The sequence below is a fragment of the Blennius ocellaris genome, assembly GCF_963422515.1.
Source record: "Blennius ocellaris genome assembly, chromosome: 9".
Lineage (NCBI taxonomy): Eukaryota > Metazoa > Chordata > Actinopteri > Blenniiformes > Blenniidae > Blennius > Blennius ocellaris.
Window position 1 is genome coordinate 16,852,640 of NC_137658.1, and position 19,623 is coordinate 16,872,262.

Sequence of the window (19,623 nt, forward strand, 5' to 3'; positions counted from 1 at the left end):
TTTTTTTTTTACTTGAACTCGACCACCTCAACGTACCACGAGACCTCTGGGAGAGGAGCGCCTTTAAAGAGCTCATCCGTCTTAAACTACTTCTCAGACAGGCTTGAAATAAATATGGCACTCGAGAAATGTATCCCCTTTAATGTGTGTTTATTGATCTGATCTTCAGGATAGAGTAAAAAAAAAATGTTTTGAAGGTAAGTGAAGGTGGCAACGTGAAATATGATTAAAGAAAAGTCTGTCTCATCATAGAAGGCGAGATGTTCACTTCTTATGTAAGGCCAAATGTCATTCGTGTTCGGGCTGCATGAGCAGAGGAGGTCGAAGAAATCTGTAAGAAAGTGCAAAAAGAATTGGACGCTGTATTACAAACAAGTTTGTGGGCAACTTTGAAAAAGATGCCATGAAATAATGTAGAGAACAATGGTTTTCTCTCCAGCAACACTCATGAAGCTGCACCTTCCAAATCTGAATAAAATTAAATGGGAAAAAAAACAAAAAAAAACACTGTTCATCTCTTCTTACACAACGTGCCCTTTTCTGCTGTGTGAGCCAACACTCCCCCATGTGGTTGCATCGCTTTAACCCAACAATCTGACACTGGGATTTCCTACAAGCAAGTGTAGTGTGTGTGTGTGTGTGTGTGTGTGTGTGTGTGTGGGCTGCCTGGCTAGAGCTGAGATGTGCAGGGTCATGTGTGGTTGCGTGGGAGGGGATGTACAGCATCAGGTTCTAAGTATACTCACACACCACAAACCACAACAAGTGTTTGGCGATCAAGCTCTGGAGGAAAATGATCACTGGCACAGATGTACATTTGTAAAAAAAAAAAAAATCCGCAACATCCCTATGAATGTTCAAATCTGGGCTCCTCTTGTCACAGCAGGCTGGTAAATAGTTTCCCTATGTCGGATTGTGTGATCTGTTTGCGCCATCTAGTGGAGAACTGATGATCAATTGTTCTGCGAACTGTAACTATAAGACGAATATTCACAGAAAACAAATTTGCAAACAATTAATTAAAACGGAAATATAATACAGTGTTATATTGCAACACCTGGCTAAAAAAAAATTAGTTGGCGCAGTATATAATTGTAAAATGGAGTCAATATCGTGTTATGTGAAGGCGACGGTTGCCATGGCGACAGTACACAAACAGTTCCATTTGAAGAGAAACATGAGAAGAGACATTACCCTCCACTTTTAAGGTGTTTGAAGAGCTTTTTTTAAAAGGTGAGACCATTTTTTATTGGCAGAACCAAACTATAAAAGGTGCAATCCTCCATCTGCAAACTTGTTCTTCAGCTTAAAGCGGCTTTCAGTTTGTTTTTTAAGTTAAGTGAACTATTTGCTGGCAGTGCAGCTCGCTACCATGTTCATTTAGTTTCCATAGATGAAGGGTATGTGCATATTTATTCCTTAAAATACCTTTAATTATAATATCAAAACACTCAATGAGAAAACCAGTCATTGGCAGCCAACCTACAGCACAGTAAGAGTACACATTCAAGCTGAGGTTTAAAGAAAAAAAGGTGCAATTTACCTCATCTGGGGTCCCAACAGAGTTAAACAAGGATCAAAGTGAGGCAAATCAGAATTGATTTTACACAGTGGTATGTTTCACTGTTTAATTTACAGTTGTAGTCTTTTTTTATGCTCTGATTGCTGCTCATGATCTCAAAGTGTATGAATTATGCATGATCATGTAAATGTGATCTATAAATGAAAATGTGCAAAATAATTAAAAACCTCTCTTTATTTTAAAATGTAACATCAAAAATAAGTGTGCTCTGTCATCCTGCTGTTCTCCGTGTGTTGCTTTAGGAGCACTCCTGTTTAAACCCACAGAAAACATGTGTTCATTGTGAATGTATGACCTGTCCTTAACGTATCCTGCTTACGCACGTCAACCCCGTCACTGTAGACGTGAATAAAAACTATGAAATTCGTTAGTCAGACTGTGTCTGGAAAAGAAACGCCACTTTTGTTTTCTTCTGGGAGATAAAAAAAATAAATAAAAAAAAACACTGGCCGGGTGAAATGGAGTGATGTGATCAAATAATAGAAGATAAAGAACAGCAGTGGGAGGGGAGAAAGAAGACTGTCTGGCAGCAGACAGTTTGGACTGAGACGCCTCTCAGAAACCATCATAGCTAGAATCTTAGAAGAAGTCAAGCAGTGTGATGAAGCTCAACTTTGTTAAGTGTCTCCCTTAACTTTCTTTATAGGAACTTTGTTTTATGTGGCTTGGAAAAAAAACAACCCTGAAATGCTCCTTCAAAACAGATTAAAGAGAGCCAAAATGGTTATAACAGCTGCAATCTTGAAATTGTCCACACAAAAATGCTGATAAAGTACAAAACCAGATCAGATGTTCACCATGCTGAATTGTAATTGAAGCTTCATCAATGCATACATACAGTTTTTGTAAATTTCTCAACACTAATGTATATATGAAATTTTATAAGCTGTCAGCCTCAATTTAAAGGTTCAACGTGTTTTTCAACACCAGTTAAACTCAACTTTGGTTATAAAGGTTGCAAACCCCAGGTCTAGGAGAATATATGAGCATTCGATTTTGCCCATTTGTTCATTCCTGACACTATTTCTTCTTCTTTTTTAAGTGTTACTATATTTAAAATATGTGTAGTATAGGACAAGACGTTCATCTTGAAAACCCAACGTCAAGGTAGCATGTGCATCACTTAACCAAGTCTGTAACCTTTCAGTACACTTTTGGGTAAGTCAAAAGACTGTTTCAATCATGCAAGAAAATTTTTTTTTTTTTAAACCTTCTACAATGATTATCGAGTGGCACATGTGGCTGTTTTTCTGGTTTCCTACAGGCTAAGGTTAATAGGTAACTCTGGAAAGCAAAAGCCACGACATCTGAAGAGATTTTTAAGTGAGTGAACATTTATAGTTGTAAACAGACATTGGAAAATCACCTGTGGCACTATAAATCAATGCAATACGAAGTTGTAACTGGTCCATATTGTATAATCTTTTGAGGGCTTTAACATCAGGGATATAAAATGAAGAATTTCACCAAGAAAAACAACAGCAGAAAAAGTGACATTGTGTTTATTTATGAGGATTTATACCTTCTTTCATCCAATTTCGGGCTTCAAGGGGGCTGGAGAGGCACTTGAGGAAGGTTGCTGATACGTCCAATCCAGAGTTAAATAAGTTTACCTTTAAGATTAGATCAACTTTTATTAGTCCCACGTGTGAAAAATGGCAGAATGCATGTCTTTGGACTGTGTGTGGAAACTGAAGAAAACCTCCACTAAGGCCCCGAAGCCTGGAGTCAAAGTGGGAATAATTCTTGCAGTGAAGCAAGAGTGTAAACCACTAAACCACAACCCCTACACCTGCATGACCTTAAGCCCTCAATGACCTTTCTTTCTTTCTTTTGAAAACCCGCCGCCAAAACTAAAAGGAAGAAGACCCAGAGTGACGTCGTCACCTGAGCCAAGATAGCAAACGCTTCACGTCCCAATGCAAGTACAGGCTGGTGATTCATCACTCATCACAACTATTAATAACAACCTGCTTTTAACAGAAGGAGCCGACATGTCTTCAGGCAGCCCTGCTGCGTCAGAGCCTCCTGCAAAATCACACAAACCAGGTACAGTGGGAATATTATGGATGTGATGAAACAAGAGAAAACGAGATGCTCTGTTGTGTTTCACCCTAAGTGTGTGCAGAGATGAGGAGGAGGAGGAGGATGAAGACACAGCTGAGTCCGTTCAAGGTGCCAGACAGTAACAGCGTTCTTCTAATGAGTGTCAACAACGGAGAGGACCGAAAGCAGGTCCGTGTGTCGGTTTGAACACAACTGTGGCCGTGCGTGTCGGAGGCTCTCCATCCATGCGCCGCTGTTTAACAGATGATTAATCAAATAAAGCGTCCCTGCTGTGCTTGAGTCATCCTGCTGTTCGCCTCCATGCTCAGGAGATGCGTAAATTCCTGGCTCTGCCAATTGAGGAGAAGACGACCCACGCTGCCAGAACCGCGGCCAAGCTGAAGAATGAGCTGGTGGGAGAAGTGGAGGAGGAAGAGGAGGAGGAGGAGGAGGAAAATAAGAAGATTGAAGACTCAAAACGAATCAAGAGTAAAACAACTCTTCCGAGTTGGACACCAGGAAGACGTGAAGTGAAAATGACCAGACTAAAACGGGGTGAGTGGATGTCACAATCAATCAAATATTTATTGAGCTCACACCTTGTGAAATAATCTTGATATGGCTGTTTGCCAAAGATTTAAGTTGTTGCAACTGTTGTCTGCGTCTGACCACAGAAAGCGTTACCAAAGACAGCAAACATGATGTGATCTCCATGGAGCGTCACAAGGCCGTGCTGGAGGTAAACGGGTCCGGGAGGGCGTGGGTGGAACCATGGGAACAATCCGGCCCCTATCTAATGTTTTACATAAAGCAACTTATTTGCAGTTTGACCGAGTTAGATCAAAACAAGAGACTCAACAATGTTGGGGGCCATTCAACCTCATGGAAGGGGGAGGGGAGACCACGTTTTGAGAACAAAGGACCACATGCCTACAACTGAAAAAGTCTGCCATTGGTCACGTGATCACCCCCTGGACCCCCCCTTCCAAGGTGCAATACTAGAGGCCAACGGCAGGGGGAGCCTGAGAGCTCCCTCACCAGCTGGAAGGTCCAGGGCGGGCCCTCCGTCAGGATTGGTCCACATGACCCAGAGCCGGCTGGTAACACGAAACCACAACAAGAGGTATAAAATACCCCCGCAGACGTGATTTCTGCCTCTCCAATGTTGAAACCTGCGTAAAGACGGACGCATCCGTTTCGCACGGAGACGAAGTGCCACGTGTGCCCGCTGACCGGGCCGGAGTTCCACACCCGGCCGGACGAGCCGACAACCACCGTGGAACTACGTCTACTTTTCCCTTTTTCCTTTTTTTTCTTCTTCACCGGAGTCCGAGTGTGCAGCTGCCACCGCACCGCCCTCCCGCATGCAGACCTGAAGCCGCTTCTTCTTCCCCCTCCTCAAAAGAAGCGCTTGATCATCCTGTGGACTTTTTCCTTGTCCACAGACCAGTTTTAGCTTGTTTTACCTGGGACGCCAGAGAAAACAAACTCCAGCCGGGAAATCAACGCACTTTCCCGGCCGCCGCAGCACGTTCACCCTCATCAAACTGAGTAAGGCTTAGAGTCTGGGCAGGCAATGAGAATAACGTGACTGTAATATTGCTGTGTGTTTATTATTGTGTTGAAGTCAGGGACGCCGATCCCGTGTTTCCAACCAATCTGTGTCTGCGCGTTGGATTTACATCCACGCGAACCTCCTCTCTCTCTCTCTCTCGCTCGCTCGCTCGCTCGCTCTCTCAACTTGCACAGACCATTCCCAGACTGTGGAGTCCAAGACAGTGTGCAGAGCTGAACATATTCTGTCCACTGCCCTTCTCCCTCCCTCCTTTTCATTTTTCCTCTCCTCCTCATAAACGAGCGCTGCTGCACCCGCTTCTGTGACCGTGTGTAGTTCACTGTCCCTGGGATTTCTCAGCCACGAGCCCCCAGGCGCGCTCCGAGCAGGCTCACGAGCCGTGCACGAGCACAGTGACGTCACGCTGTCCAGAAAGAGTACACTAAGCGCCTCTGGTGGCCGCGTTGGTGATTGCAATCTCTTGAAAGACCGCCACTCGGTGGACAAGTCGAGTCATTGCATTCTCCCTCCGTGCGCCGCCGCGCCCCTAGTGGTCGTTCCGGTTACTGCCTCGAACTAGACGCCTGCCGCCATCTAGTGGACGTTCGTGGTCATTACACCCCACTCAGGCTTCCACACACTCACTCATACACACTCTCACACACATACACACACACACACACACACACCCTCTTTCTTTGTACATAGTGTTTGCTGTTTAATAGATTAGATCTTCGTGTTTGATTGTTTATTACTTAATTGTGTTGTTTTAATAAATAATTTATGAATTATTTTTGAATAAATACTTTTTGTTAATAAACGCATTTTAACTGAATTGATCGATTCTTGGTTATCATTGTGTATTTATTGTTGACAATTCACTGGTTTGTAACAGTCTGTGCTCGAATCTCACACCTTCCTCGTTATTTAATATTGTTATATTTACACAGAAATATTAACTTTATTTAAATAACCCTTTTTGACAAACGAGACTGAAATTTGGTATTAGCTATTTCCAGCTTAGCTGGTGGTGCCCCGATTTAATTATTATTTGATAAATAACCAATTTATGCAAATTAATAATTTTTATTAATAAATTATTTTTGATAATTTATTAACTTTTGAGTAATTACTCAATTACTCTAGGAGTTGCTGATGAGTAACTAACCGTTTACTTCATTAGTAATTCCAATTTTCCCTAAATTACTTTTAGTAATCCATTACTTTCAGTAATCCATTACTTACAGTAATTATTTATGCTAATTACCAACCATAAATCCCAACATAATGGTGCCGCCCGTGTGAGGCTGTTTTAAAACCAGTATTGTCACAATATCTGCATAATTTATCCAGAATTGTCTGTTTAGTTTTACAACCGATAACTTTGTTTCTCTCAGAACTTAGTTTTTCGAAGAACACGTTACAGCACTGCTAAGCAAAGTCAATTGTGTTTGTGAAGTGGTAAAGCCTTCTTTTTCTTGCATTTTCATGCATTCTTTTATTTCTAGCAGAGAGATAGATGTACACTTACCCGCTATTGCTCACCCAAGGTGCTAACACCACCCTGTTAACTTCAGAGAGGTTACAGTTAGAGCAATTAGCAACCCACAGAGTTGTAAGCTACAGGTGTAACCATCACCTGTGCATTAACAACATTTTGGCACTTTTCAAAACACAGCTTTCGCGTGACTCCTACCATGAGTAGTCAGAGACACTGCGTGCTCGGAGCAGAGACTCCTCGGGAGCCACATGACCCAGCCCTGCAGACTGTGGTCGCTGGGCTCCTATGCCTCTCCACACAGGAGAGAAGAAACCTCAACAGCTACAGCTTAGAGACCTGTGAAGCAGAGATCAGGCAGCTGTTAAGCTATATGAGGAACCCGGTTGGTCAGGTAGAGCTTACCATTCCGGATGTGTTAGGCCACATTGCACTGCTCTACCAGCGCAAGGCCGAGCTGCAAGCTCTCGAAGCTCAAGAGCAGCTCTCCCAGCTGCAACTTTACAGTTCGCAGCTGAGGATTAACACTGCCCAGCTGAAGCTGGAGAACTCCCGCCTGCGACAGGAGATCCAGGCTAGGGACGATCAGGCTCCTTATACGGAACCTATTGGGTTACTAACCCGAACTTCTGTGAAAGAAGTCAAAACAGACACATCATCTGATGATTCGTCAGACGATGAGTCAGGTTATGGCTCTCAGCACAATGAGCCAAACCACATTGGGGTAAAACCTGGTGCAGCTCTCAGCAGAGACGCAGCACATCTCCGCAGTCTGGAAAATGTCCAGTCAGATGGACAAATTACTCCAGTTATGCGCATTCTTGAAGCTGTCCAGTCAGGTGGACAGCCTCCTCCAGGTCTCTACAATCCTGAGGTGGTCCAGTCAGGTGGACCGCCCACCACAGGTGAGTGTAGACTTGGAGCTGTCCCGTCAGGGGGACAGACTGCATCAAGCTTCCCCGCAGCCATGGCGAGGGGGGGGCTTGACACACAGCCAGGGGGGCGTGGCACAAGACACCTGCCCAGTGTTGTGGGAGTTGACTGCATCCCACTGAACCGACACCCAGTCCCCCCAGCTTTTCACTTTAAGGACCGCAGGGTCCCGGTGTGCTCTGACACACATCCACCGGTGCTTAGCCGCACCACAATGCGCTCTCACAGCTCTTTCACTCCTGTCCAGGAGAATGAAAGGAGTTATTCTGCAGCACCTCACCGTGCTGTCAGCTTTGGTCCTCCACTCACTGGAGACCCTCTTGGTCATCATGACCCTCACTCTCTCCACCGGAGAGAACCAGGGGGGTCCAGCCCAGATGACTCGGACCATTCCGGTCCCCCAAGGGAACGTGGTCTTCGGACCCGCCAGCTTGAGTCCCTTGCAGAGGACATAGAGCAGTTCAACCCAAACAACCGGGAGGTTAGTATAGAGGACTACCTCCGGGAGGTTGAACGCTGCCTCCTCGACCTGCCTCATCCTTCGTCACGTGAGAAGCTGAAGCTTCTCTGGAAGACGACGTCCAGGAGCGTCCATGTTTACATGGAATCCCTCCCACTTGCCGTCAGAGACCATTACTCATCCCTCTGTCATGCACTTAGGGAAGAGTATTCTCTGTATAATGATCCTGCCTCTGCAACCTTTGGTGCACTTGCCATTACTCAGAAGGAGGCGGAGCCTCCCAGAGAGTACTATAGGCGCCTTAGGGCCGCCTACTTCCAAGGCCGCAGTGCACCGGGGTTGGATGAAGACCAGACTTTAAAGTCGCTCTTCATTAACAACCTCCACAACAGTGTGCGGTTCGATGTCGCTCTGTTCTGCAGGACTACAAACCCCACCATGAAAGACCTCCGCAAACACGCGCAGATGGTGTGGGAGCTGCGTCACAGTTCAGGTGAAAACCATGATGGTGACGCAGGCGTCCTGAGAACGCAGGCGACTGGAAACACGAACCTGGCACCTGTAGGTCACGAGGTCCCCTCCCCCGCACTTGCTGTGGATGGGGGACCCGTTAGGTGTCCACAACCTCGACCACGAGGTGGACAACGGCACAGAGGTAAGAGATCAGGCAGACCGAGACCTCACCACTCCCAGCGGAGAGGTAAGTCTCACAACCGAGGCCGAGGTCAGACCCAAAACCACTGGGACGCAGACGTCCCACAGTGGGTTAAATCCTGCCTCAAGGAGGTGATGCGGGACCTGGACCCGCCTGGTCAGAAGGGACCCGACTCCCCTGAGGAACCGGACTCCCGGCCCCTGACCACATGACTAGGCCGGTCGCCTCTCCCCTCCGCACACAAAGTTTGCTTTGTCAGGAGGAGGAGGAGGAGATCCAGGAGGTCAAAGAGGCCCTCAGAACCAACAGAGGAGCCCCCTTTGACATTCTTGGGTGATCTTGTACGCAATGGCAATGCCAACTGCGTATACACTTCAGTGATGGCAGGGGGTGTAGACACCCTCGCCCTGCTTGATTCTGGGTCAGAAATCACCCTCATGTGTTCAGCCACCTTCACGCAGGTTGCTAGAACCATGCGTGCCCTAGGAAAGCCACTTCAGGTGGAAGAGTGTAGCATAAACATCAGAAGCTTCACTCAGGACGTGTCTCCCATCACTAAACGTGTCTGGGTCGACATGACTTTCCAGGACATGTCGGTGACACATCCCATCTATGTCACTGACCTGAACACAGAGGAACTTCTTATTGGTCAGGACCTCTTAAACCGACTGGCCGTGCTGATGGACTGCAACCAATGGCGCCTTTGGTCCCAAGTCACCAGCCCGACTCCCCTTGGCCCTGAACCAGGCCACCAAGCTTTCAACAGCAGAGTCGATGCCATCCAGTCCAGAGGTCCCCTACCAATACTTGGGTCTCTCCCAGAGTTTGACCCCAGCCAATCCACTTCAAGGCTCCCTGACAGTCAGCATCCGCTGCAGGTGACGAGCCGAGACCCAGTTCAAGCACACCACTCTTTACTCTTGTCACTGAAGGACGTGAGTTCTTCTTTGTACATGAGTACTTCTTTGCACGCCCACCACACCGTGGGGGGTGCACACATGGATGGAACCTCGGTTCCGGAGGCACCTTTGGCGCGCTGGTCCGAGAGATCGGCCACCGACGCCGGCCTGCTTAAAGTTCCGAGCCACCGCTCACTTTCAGCACGGTCACTTCAGACCTTAACCAAGGTCTCTGGTTCATGTGCCTCCTCGACTCGCTGTCCAGATCCCGTGCCGGTGATCTGTGACACATCTCTTCTGGAGCTGAACAATCGTTCAGCCAACCCGCAGGTCCACAATCTGACACGCGGTCAGATTAAAGTGACCGCATTTCCACCGTTAGAGATGTCAACTGACAGTTCATTTCACAATCTTGAACTGATGGTGCCTCTCACTGACAACCTGCAGTCGTCCCCCACCGGTGACGACACGCATGACACCGCTCTCCTCATTCCCACAACCAAAACCATCACCAGCGCTCACCACGTTAACCTTGACCAGGTTCTCCATGGAACAAAACCGAGCACTGAAGGTGACCTGGTTGTGCACGCTCCGATGACTCAACCAGAGAATACAGACACTTCAGGGAAACAGACCGCGTCTGTACCAGAAGAACCTTATTCAGGTTTCGAGTCAAAGACCGAGCCACACCCTGCTAAAGCTAGCGCTTTACACAGCAGAAACGAGGAGATGCAGTCATTGAGGTCTTCCGCGATTATCACACGATCTTCGCGCGGGTCTCGCACGAAAGGGGGGTCATAGACCCCCACCTGGCGTGCGTCCCCACTGACCTCGAGGCACCGCCATCTTCTGTACACCAGTACATACTCTTTCTAGCTGTATACGCGGTAAAGCGGTGCTGGACCACGAAGGTGGTCCCCGCTAACCAGTAGCAGCTAGTTTCTTCCTTTGGCAACCGCCAGTTCGCCTGGAACCGGTGCCACTTCGGCTACTTAGACCCACCATCGGTGTCTACCATCCTTCTCCACACCATGATGAGTAACATTGCTGCTCACGGCAACCCTCATCTATGTGGATGACTTCCTCATGCGTCACTGCACCTGTGAGGAACATTTAGCCGAGACACGACGCGTCCTTTATCAACTTCTGGTAGCGTGAACCAAACTTGCTCTCAGCATAGTTTGGGAGGCCGCACCAAAGCTGAATTCATTGGGCTCATAGGTGGCGCTGATGGGACTGAACCCCCAGCAGGGAGAGTTCACGCCAGTCAAAACCTCAGAGCCCGACTAACGTGTCATAACTTGGGAGCCTCCATCTTGACACAGCCATTCCGGCTGCTGCCCTCCTTCTGAACCAAGCGTTCAGCCATTGGAGCTTCCCATCTTTGGTCGACTCAGACAGGCACACATGCCACACGCAGTGTCATGGTTGCCCTGTACGACATTTTGGTAATGGAGGCCAACCTCCATTCACCATACCACTCCTAGTCATTTTCCCAGGTTGACCGAGTCAACCACAGCACCACCCACATACTCCGGTATGGCAACAGCGGTGGTGCAGATGGAGACGTGAGCCTCCAACGGGTGTTGGTGACCAATCGGTCCACCATACACCACTCCACAGGTTCCACTCCCTCCAAAGAATGACTGGTAGAGAAATGACCTTACACTGCACCTTCTGGACCAGCCAGAAGAGGTCAGTGTGGTCACGGCCTGCATCGCAGAGCCACTCAATCAAGTTACTCCCTCGGAGTAAGGTCAACTCCTCCCCTGGCGAGGGAGGAGAACCTCCATTCCAGGAGCATAACAGATTTTAATCAGTAGGGTTTAGTGCCAGCATGCTCAATTCCCATCAGGTGCATGTACTAACCCCTGCCACCATCAGAAATCTAACCCTGCCTCCTTAGACAACGTGAGCAGTTACAAAGCTCGAGTTGAACCATTCAGGGAAATATAGTCACTGTAAACTCATATCCAGCTCTGTTAACACCACTTAGCATGCCTTAGACTCAGTCGAGTATTGGTTAGGAGAAATAACCCCTGTGTGTAGTCAGAGATCTCACACGAGATCGAAGGGGATTAGCTCCTCCGTTAGCAGCTTCAGTACAGGTAGAACCACCTTACTTAGCTCCACTAACCCGGGTTGAACAATTCATCAAGACTAACACCACCACGGTTATACAACCTTCACAGATACATCTGACAGTCTCGGCAGTGCTATTTTAACCTCTGTGAAACCACAGAGCCAAGAGTTGTGATTTCTTCAAAACTTAGCCATTATTAACAGAAATAATGTGTACAGTTTGAAGCCTCTGTAGTGAAAGTTGGGTTTTGGAAGGGAACACACACGTGCACCTCCACACACCACACTTCACTCTCACTCCTCACCGGAGCAGGTGCACCAAAACCCCAGACGACTGGTGGCTTTTGGACACTTGCTCACTGGTGCAACCACATCCACAGTTTACAGATCAGACTCTACTCCGTGTATCCGGTACCTCCGCTTTTGTAAACTTGTCCTCGAGCTGCCTACTAACCCATCTCCCTCCTGTTCTTCAACTTTCCTGCCCTTTCCTACCTCTTTCATGTTCACTGGTGATGCACTTGTAAGAAATGAAATGTATGAAGGCTTAGATAGTTAGAACAGGAATAGTAGGTCTGCCCAGACTAGCCTTACCCTGCCCAGACTAGCCTTGCCCTGCTCGGACAATAACCTCATGTATGAACTGTTGGACAGAAAATGACCTTGTGTTCCACAGGACATTGGGACATTCACAGACTCATAGACGTTTCGGCCCAGGTTTGCTCCAAAGCCTGAGATCCGCATCCCACTCTTCGGACCAAAGGGGGGATGTTGGGGGCCATTCAACCTCATGGAAGGGGGAGGGGAGACCACGTTTTGAGAACAAAGGACCACATGCCTACAACTGAAAAAGTCTGCCATTGGTCACGTGATCACCCCCTGGACCCCCCCTTCCAAGGTGCAATACTAGAGGCCAACGGCAGGGGGAGCCTGAGAGCTCCCTCACCAGCTGGAAGGTCCAGGGCGGGCCCTCCGTCAGGATTGGTCCACATGACCCAGAGCCGGCTGGTAACACGAAACCACAACAAGAGGTATAAAATACCCCCGCAGACGTGATTTCTGCCTCTCCAATGTTGAAACCTGCGTAAAGACGGACGCATCCGTTTCGCACGGAGACGAAGTGCCACGTGTGCCCGCTGACCGGGCCGGAGTTCCACACCCGGCCGGACGAGCCGACAACCACCGTGGAACTACGTCTACTTTTCCCTTTTTCCTTTTTTTTCTTCTTCACCGGAGTCCGAGTGTGCAGCTGCCACCGCACCGCCCTCCCGCATGCAGACCTGAAGCCGCTTCTTCTTCCCCCTCCTCAAAAGAAGCGCTTGATCATCCTGTGGACTTTTTCCTTGTCCACAGACCAGTTTTAGCTTGTTTTACCTGGGACGCCAGAGAAAACAAACTCCAGCCGGGAAATCAACGCACTTTCCCGGCCGCCGCAGCACGTTCACCCTCATCAAACTGAGTAAGGCTTAGAGTCTGGGCAGGCAATGAGAATAACGTGACTGTAATATTGCTGTGTGTTTATTATTGTGTTGAAGTCAGGGACGCCGATCCCGTGTTTCCAACCAATCTGTGTCTGCGCGTTGGATTTACATCCACGCGAACCTCCTCTCTCTCTCTCTCTCTCTCGCTCGCTCGCTCGCTCGCTCGCTCTCTCAACTTGCACAGACCATTCCCAGACTGTGGAGTCCAAGACAGTGTGCAGAGCTGAACATATTCTGTCCACTGCCCTTCTCCCTCCCTCCTTTTCATTTTTCCTCTCCTCCTCATAAACGAGCGCTGCTGCACCCGCTTCTGTGACCGTGTGTAGTTCACTGTCCCTGGGATTTCTCAGCCACGAGCCCCCAGGCGCGCTCCGAGCAGGCTCACGAGCCGTGCACGAGCACAGTGACGTCACGCTGTCCAGAAAGAGTACACTAAGCGCCTCTGGTGGCCGCGTTGGTGATTGCAATCTCTTGAAAGACCGCCACTCGGTGGACAAGTCGAGTCATTGCATTCTCCCTCCGTGCGCCGCCGCGCCCCTAGTGGTCGTTCCGGTTACTGCCTCGAACTAGACGCCTGCCGCCATCTAGTGGACGTTCGTGGTCATTACACCCCACTCAGGCTTCCACACACTCACTCATACACACTCTCACACACATACACACACACACACACACACCCTCTTTCTTTGTACATAGTGTTTGCTGTTTAATAGATTAGATCTTCGTGTTTGATTGTTTATTACTTAATTGTGTTGTTTTAATAAATAATTTATGAATTATTTTTGAATAAATACTTTTTGTTAATAAACGCATTTTAACTGAATTGATCGATTCTTGGTTATCATTGTGTATTTATTGTTGACAATTCACTGGTTTGTAACAGTCTGTGCTCGAATCTCACACCTTCCTCGTTATTTAATATTGTTATATTTACACAGAAATATTAACTTTATTTAAATAACCCTTTTTGACAAACGAGACTGAAATTTGGTATTAGCTATTTCCAGCTTAGCTGGTGGTGCCCCGATTTAATTATTATTTGATAAATAACCAATTTATGCAAATTAATAATTTTTATTAATAAATTATTTTTGATAATTTATTAACTTTTGAGTAATTACTCAATTACTCTAGGAGTTGCTGATGAGTAACTAACCATTTACTTCATTAGTAATTCCAATTTTCCCTAAATTACTTTTAGTAATCCATTACTTTCAGTAATCCATTACTTACAGTAATTATTTATGCTAATTACCAACCATAAATCCCAACAACAACAAAAAGCAAAGAGAAACCAAAATAAAATAAGTGCAGCCATCTGAAAAACAGCTGTCGTCCCTCAATCAGACACTCTGAAACTACTGACTCTGTACAAGGTCTGTGTCCATAAGCACATGTTAGCCTGCTCTTCCTCAAGGTGAGGAGGCAGGATCACAAGCGAGCTCATAGTCTGAATGGTCTTTGGAGTGAAGCCAGAGAAAAACCCATCAGAGTGGTAAATAATTGTTATTTAGCTTATGCGTCATCAAAAGGACTGAGTTGTCCTTCCCCTCTTTGATCTATGGATGATAAAAGCTTCATTTTTAATACAGATTAGAGAAACATGATGACACTTTAAGTCTGTTTTACAACTTTTGGAAATGTTTTTATTAGCTAACGGTTTCATTTCACTGCCGTCCTCCTGCGCTCAGCTATCGCTGATGACAAAGAGGTCGGAGATTTCGAAGATGGACAAAGCCATGGCAAAGGAAGAGAGACAGCTGAAGAAGCTGGAAAAGGCCATAGAGAGAGACAACCTGAGCTTTGAAGAGTTTCTCCGGGAGAACGAGAAGAAGTCCGTGGAGGCCAGAACACAGTAAGGAGCTGCTTCTGTTTCGCCTCAGTCCTGCATGGACACTGTCTCACCAGGAGACGTTGGTATGACGTCGCTCCGGTGTCTTGTTTGTGTCGTCAGTTTTGAGCAGGAGGCCCAGATTAAACAGCAGAAGAATAGAGAGATCAAGAGGCTGAGCGCGGAGATAGGGATCATAGAAAGGTAAAACTCCAAAAGTCAAAGCTGCTTATTTACCCTAAAACGTGCATTGAAGAGATTGCTTGTTTCATAGTGAACTTGTCAAGATGGAAGAGACCCTGGCAGACTACAAGAAGTACCAGGCGCTCCTGTTCAAACTGTCTCCTCCAGAGTGGCAGGAGGCCCGGAACATGAAGGGCAGGAGGACAGAGGAGATGGCAGGTGGGATCGGCACTTTATCGTTGTGCGAGGTGAAAAGGCACCACAGCGGCACTCAACTAGTTCTTCTTGTGACACGCAGACTCGGGGAAAAATGTGTCCAGCCCAGGTAGAGAGCTCCCCTCCATCGGAGAGACGAGAGCCTCCCCGGCCCACGGCAGCACTCTGTATGCAAAACCCCAACAAACAGCAGCAGATTCACGTTAACAGTCTTTCTACTGCACATCCTTTAGTAGATTTTAATTGATTCGTCATCCATTTATCAGTTCATTCATCCACATTTTTTTACTCATTTGTTTATCATCAATCCATGTTCAACGTCCATTTTCTTATCCCACACACACATCGGGGCCATTTTAGAATCATTAATCAGCCAAACACTCATTAGGTTCTGGGAGGCAACACAGAAAGAGCCTAATTTCATGAGAGAAATTCTGAAATCACACAACCCACTGCTTTGATTATTTGAGATCCGATGCTGACGCCAGTCACGGGTTTTCAGGGATTGTTGTGGGCAGCAGTTGCATTTAAAATACATTTACTTTTTGATTACACATATGTGCATCAGTAGATTTGCATAATTCCGAGAGGCTCTTAGGTATAATAGCAAATTAAACTCGTTTAATAGTGTAGTGGTTTTGTCTTCTTGTAAACTCTTTTGCACAAAGACATACAGTGCATCCAGGAAGTAGCTGTATGTCTGGTTGTTGTGTTTGCTCTGTGGGATGCCCGATCATGGCAGACTGCCCTGTTACACGCTCCTTTTCAGAGGCCCGTCGTGTGCGGCGGATCAGGACAACTCAGAATACGAGGTCAGTTTGAGGATCTAAACACCAGCAAACTGAAATGATCAAATCTAATCTGGAGGATTTCCCCCTCACACGTTCTGCTTTGTCGCCTCTTGGCAGGGCGAGCCGGAGCTGTATTTCACTGACCCGCAGCAGCTCCTGGACCTGATGACAACGCTGACGGAGCAGAACCTGTCTCTGATTAAGAACTCCACCCAGATGGAGGAGACGCTGAAGATACTCCAGCAGTCGATGGACACGACCAGGAAGAAAATGTAGGGAAAAATGAGGTTGGCCTCTTGATCTCTTCTCCCTTTATCGTGTGATTGTCGTTGGTCTCTAGTGAAAAGGAAGAAGAGCGGATGACGGTGCAGGTGAACAGCATGAAGCAAAGAATCGACAAGGAGAAGGCAAGAGGACTCAAGCTCGAACAGAAGGTTCAACTTCATGTGTCGCTGAGCACGGAGGACCAAGTCAGTGTTTTTACATGTTTTTTTTCTACTCTTTTCAAATATAAAAGCCTACAGGATGTCTGTTGCTCCCACAGGATGAGATGCTAGTTGCCCTCGGGGAGAAGGTGGCCGAGGTGCATCGCAGCTGCATCGACGACAGGATGGTCAACCTGAACACGCTGGAGAAGCTGTCCAATATCGAGAGGTGCATGTCTTCACTGCTGCAGGGCCTCGAGAGCATTCCTAAAGACAAACTGGAGATGACGAAAAAGATCAAGGACAGTGAGAGGAGGAGCAGGTATGTCCGTGTGTGAATTGTCATAGATGCAGGGAAGAGATAAGGAAGAAGTAGCTTTATCGCAGTGTTTTCTGCATTGTGTTGACTTGAAGACAGCCGTTAGCTTTGGAGGCAATCTACAATCCGGAGTACAGTAAAAGAGGCCAAACTAATATCTTTGTTTTACAGATTCATCTTCACCCCCCTATGTAAATTAAAAGCTACAAGATTAAATTAGTGTATAAGACAGTATCACTGTTCAGGTAAAGTCTCAGATATATTGCAATACCCTCAAAATACATGCTGTGATAAAGTGAACTGCAAATATTGTATGTTTCTCCAATCAGATAGTGATCACCCCTAAGTGCCTGACCGCTACATCGATAGGAGATTTTAAGGTTGAAAAAAACCCAGCTTATTCACTTTGTGATGTCTGAAAGAGGAGATTTGAGTGAGGAAAATATAGGTGAAGTTCTGCTGTGGAGAAACTGAGTTTCTGGTTTCGGTAAATCTGAATTCAAAGTAGAAAGATAGTAAAATTATGTCATTAAATGTATATTGCTAGTCATACAACACGGTGAAGCCCCGGTCTCAAGGTGGAAGGTGGACTGAGTCAGATCATAACAAATTATCACATTTTGTTCTTGATAACAGGTTACCAATTAGTGAATCAACTACTACTATAAGACATCGTATATATAAATATTGGCTGGACGTGAAATAGAAAAAGATGAAAATCATAGGTATAGTACAGGATGGACTTTGAGAAGTGTGCTGGTTGTCACTTATCAGATTTTGCACTTTAAAATAAAGTGAAATTAGTAATTTTTTAGCTGAGAGGTAAAAGTAATCTTAGAGTCTGTAGCATATTAAAATACCTTTTTGTTTAAGAAGATATCATGTTTTTTGTTCCATTGGTTTTAAACTGAAATGAAAAAGTAAATAATGTTTCTCAAGATGTTCCTATATTATTATTTGACTCATAACCAGATGACATTCAGAAAACGCCTTGTCCTGACCTGTTGCTGTAGGGAGAGAGAAGAAAAGCTGAGACAGCAGAGAGACAAACAGAGAGAGAGGATGAGGAGGTACATGGAGAGATCGCTGGCCGACTCCAAGAAAACTGTAAGGTCTTTTCTTCTTCAACAACATCCTGAATTCAGTTTTAACCACCAGTAAATATACATAGAGTATCATGTTGTAATAAACTGTGCAGCTTTTGTGAAGTGAAGTGATAGAAAACAGATATTTCAATGAAATACATCTGTATATTCAACTGACGCTGACTACTGAGCTCAGCCAAAGTAATAAATAATGAGTTCAACCACATGTTTAAGGAGCTTCTTTATGCTGAGAGAGAGCTCTATATTCACACTGCACTATTACAAAACTGGCGTCATATTACCAGCACTGGATGCAGAGTCAAATGTGAATTGATCTCTTTTCCTTCAGGGGGGCCGAAAGCTCATGCCCAGGTGCATGCCTGTCTCCCGCAAAGTCAAAGTCAGCAACATGGACGACACTGACAATGAAGACGAGCTGCAGGAATACCTGTTTTATGCCGAGGAGGACACTGAATGAACAAGGAGCATGATGCAAAGACACACACCGTGTTAGAAGGCAATACCAGTGATTCATTCATAAGTTTGTATGTTGTAAGAAGACAAAACTCGAAAAAAAACAGTTAAGCAATAAAGTTTTCAGGCAACACCGCATTTGAATTTATTTATTTTTTAATGTTTTGCACATTTATAACTAAAGTGATGACCAGCCACAGCGATGAGAGGAGTAAAATATAATACCCATGAATTGGTGACTTGTTGGGTGGATAGAAGATGTTATGAAATGCCGTCTGCAAGTACAACAGTAAGACTTTGATGTAACTGTTCTCTTAAAGGAGTTGCTACTACAAGTCATCCAGCTTTCAACATAAACACGGCTGGTTTTTACAGCAACACTCAAGGTCGAGATTCGGAGGGTTAAAGCTGATGTGGTTCCTGCAGTAGCAGGAGCGATAAATACTTTAAAATGTAATAACTTTGGCCAATAATACAATGATACTTACACAGGGCCGCTTTCTTGAACCTAAAAGGTCTTCTTCAGATTTTGTGAAGTTTGCTCATCAAAAAATACAGCAGATATAGTGGATAGGATAGCCGTCATGTTTATTGAAGAAATATACTCTGGAACAAGCTCAATTATGGCTGTAAAAGACTTTTACTATTGTATTACATTACGGCCAAATTATTATGTTTGAGGGTGTAACCTGCTTTCCCCATCGTTAATAGAATGAGAGGCCCCTTTATACACACAATAAAAACGCAGGGTTAGGGTTAACCCTGTATGTATTAACATTCAATATTACTTATTTAATCTGTATTCTGTCTTATTGATATATTTAACTTCTATGCTATCTATTGTGTGTTCTTTCCATGTTGAGCAACGCTACAAAGCATTTTATTAATTAATAAAATACTTGTATTGTATTGTATTATACTATATTGTATTGTATTATACTATATTGTATTGTATTGTATTGTATTGTATTGTATTGTATTGTATTGATACGACACACATTTACAAGTGTAATGCTCCTGTTGTTCCTGACGGTGCCGCTAGGTGGTAATGTTTCGTTAGTACTTCGGTATGAACCGGAGAAGAAGCAGGAGGATGAGGAAGTGACTG

General features: G+C 45.8%; 1 protein-coding gene across 1 annotated transcript; it reads left to right on the top strand.

Annotated features, from left to right (window-relative positions):
• Positions 1-3,712: 3,712 nt before the first annotated feature.
• Positions 3,713-18,519, top strand: cfap100 (cilia and flagella associated protein 100; the record flags this gene model as incomplete). Its single annotated transcript, XM_080501772.1, has 13 exons — positions 3,713-3,817; positions 3,958-4,183; positions 4,303-4,367; positions 14,883-15,046; positions 15,146-15,226; positions 15,297-15,424; positions 15,504-15,588; positions 16,191-16,233; positions 16,330-16,484; positions 16,553-16,682; positions 16,757-16,959; positions 17,970-18,063; positions 18,391-18,519. The coding sequence occupies 13 exons, from the start codon at positions 3,713-3,715 to the stop codon at positions 18,517-18,519; spliced, it is 1,608 nt and encodes a 535-aa protein (XP_080357898.1).
• Positions 18,520-19,623: the final 1,104 nt, after the last annotated feature.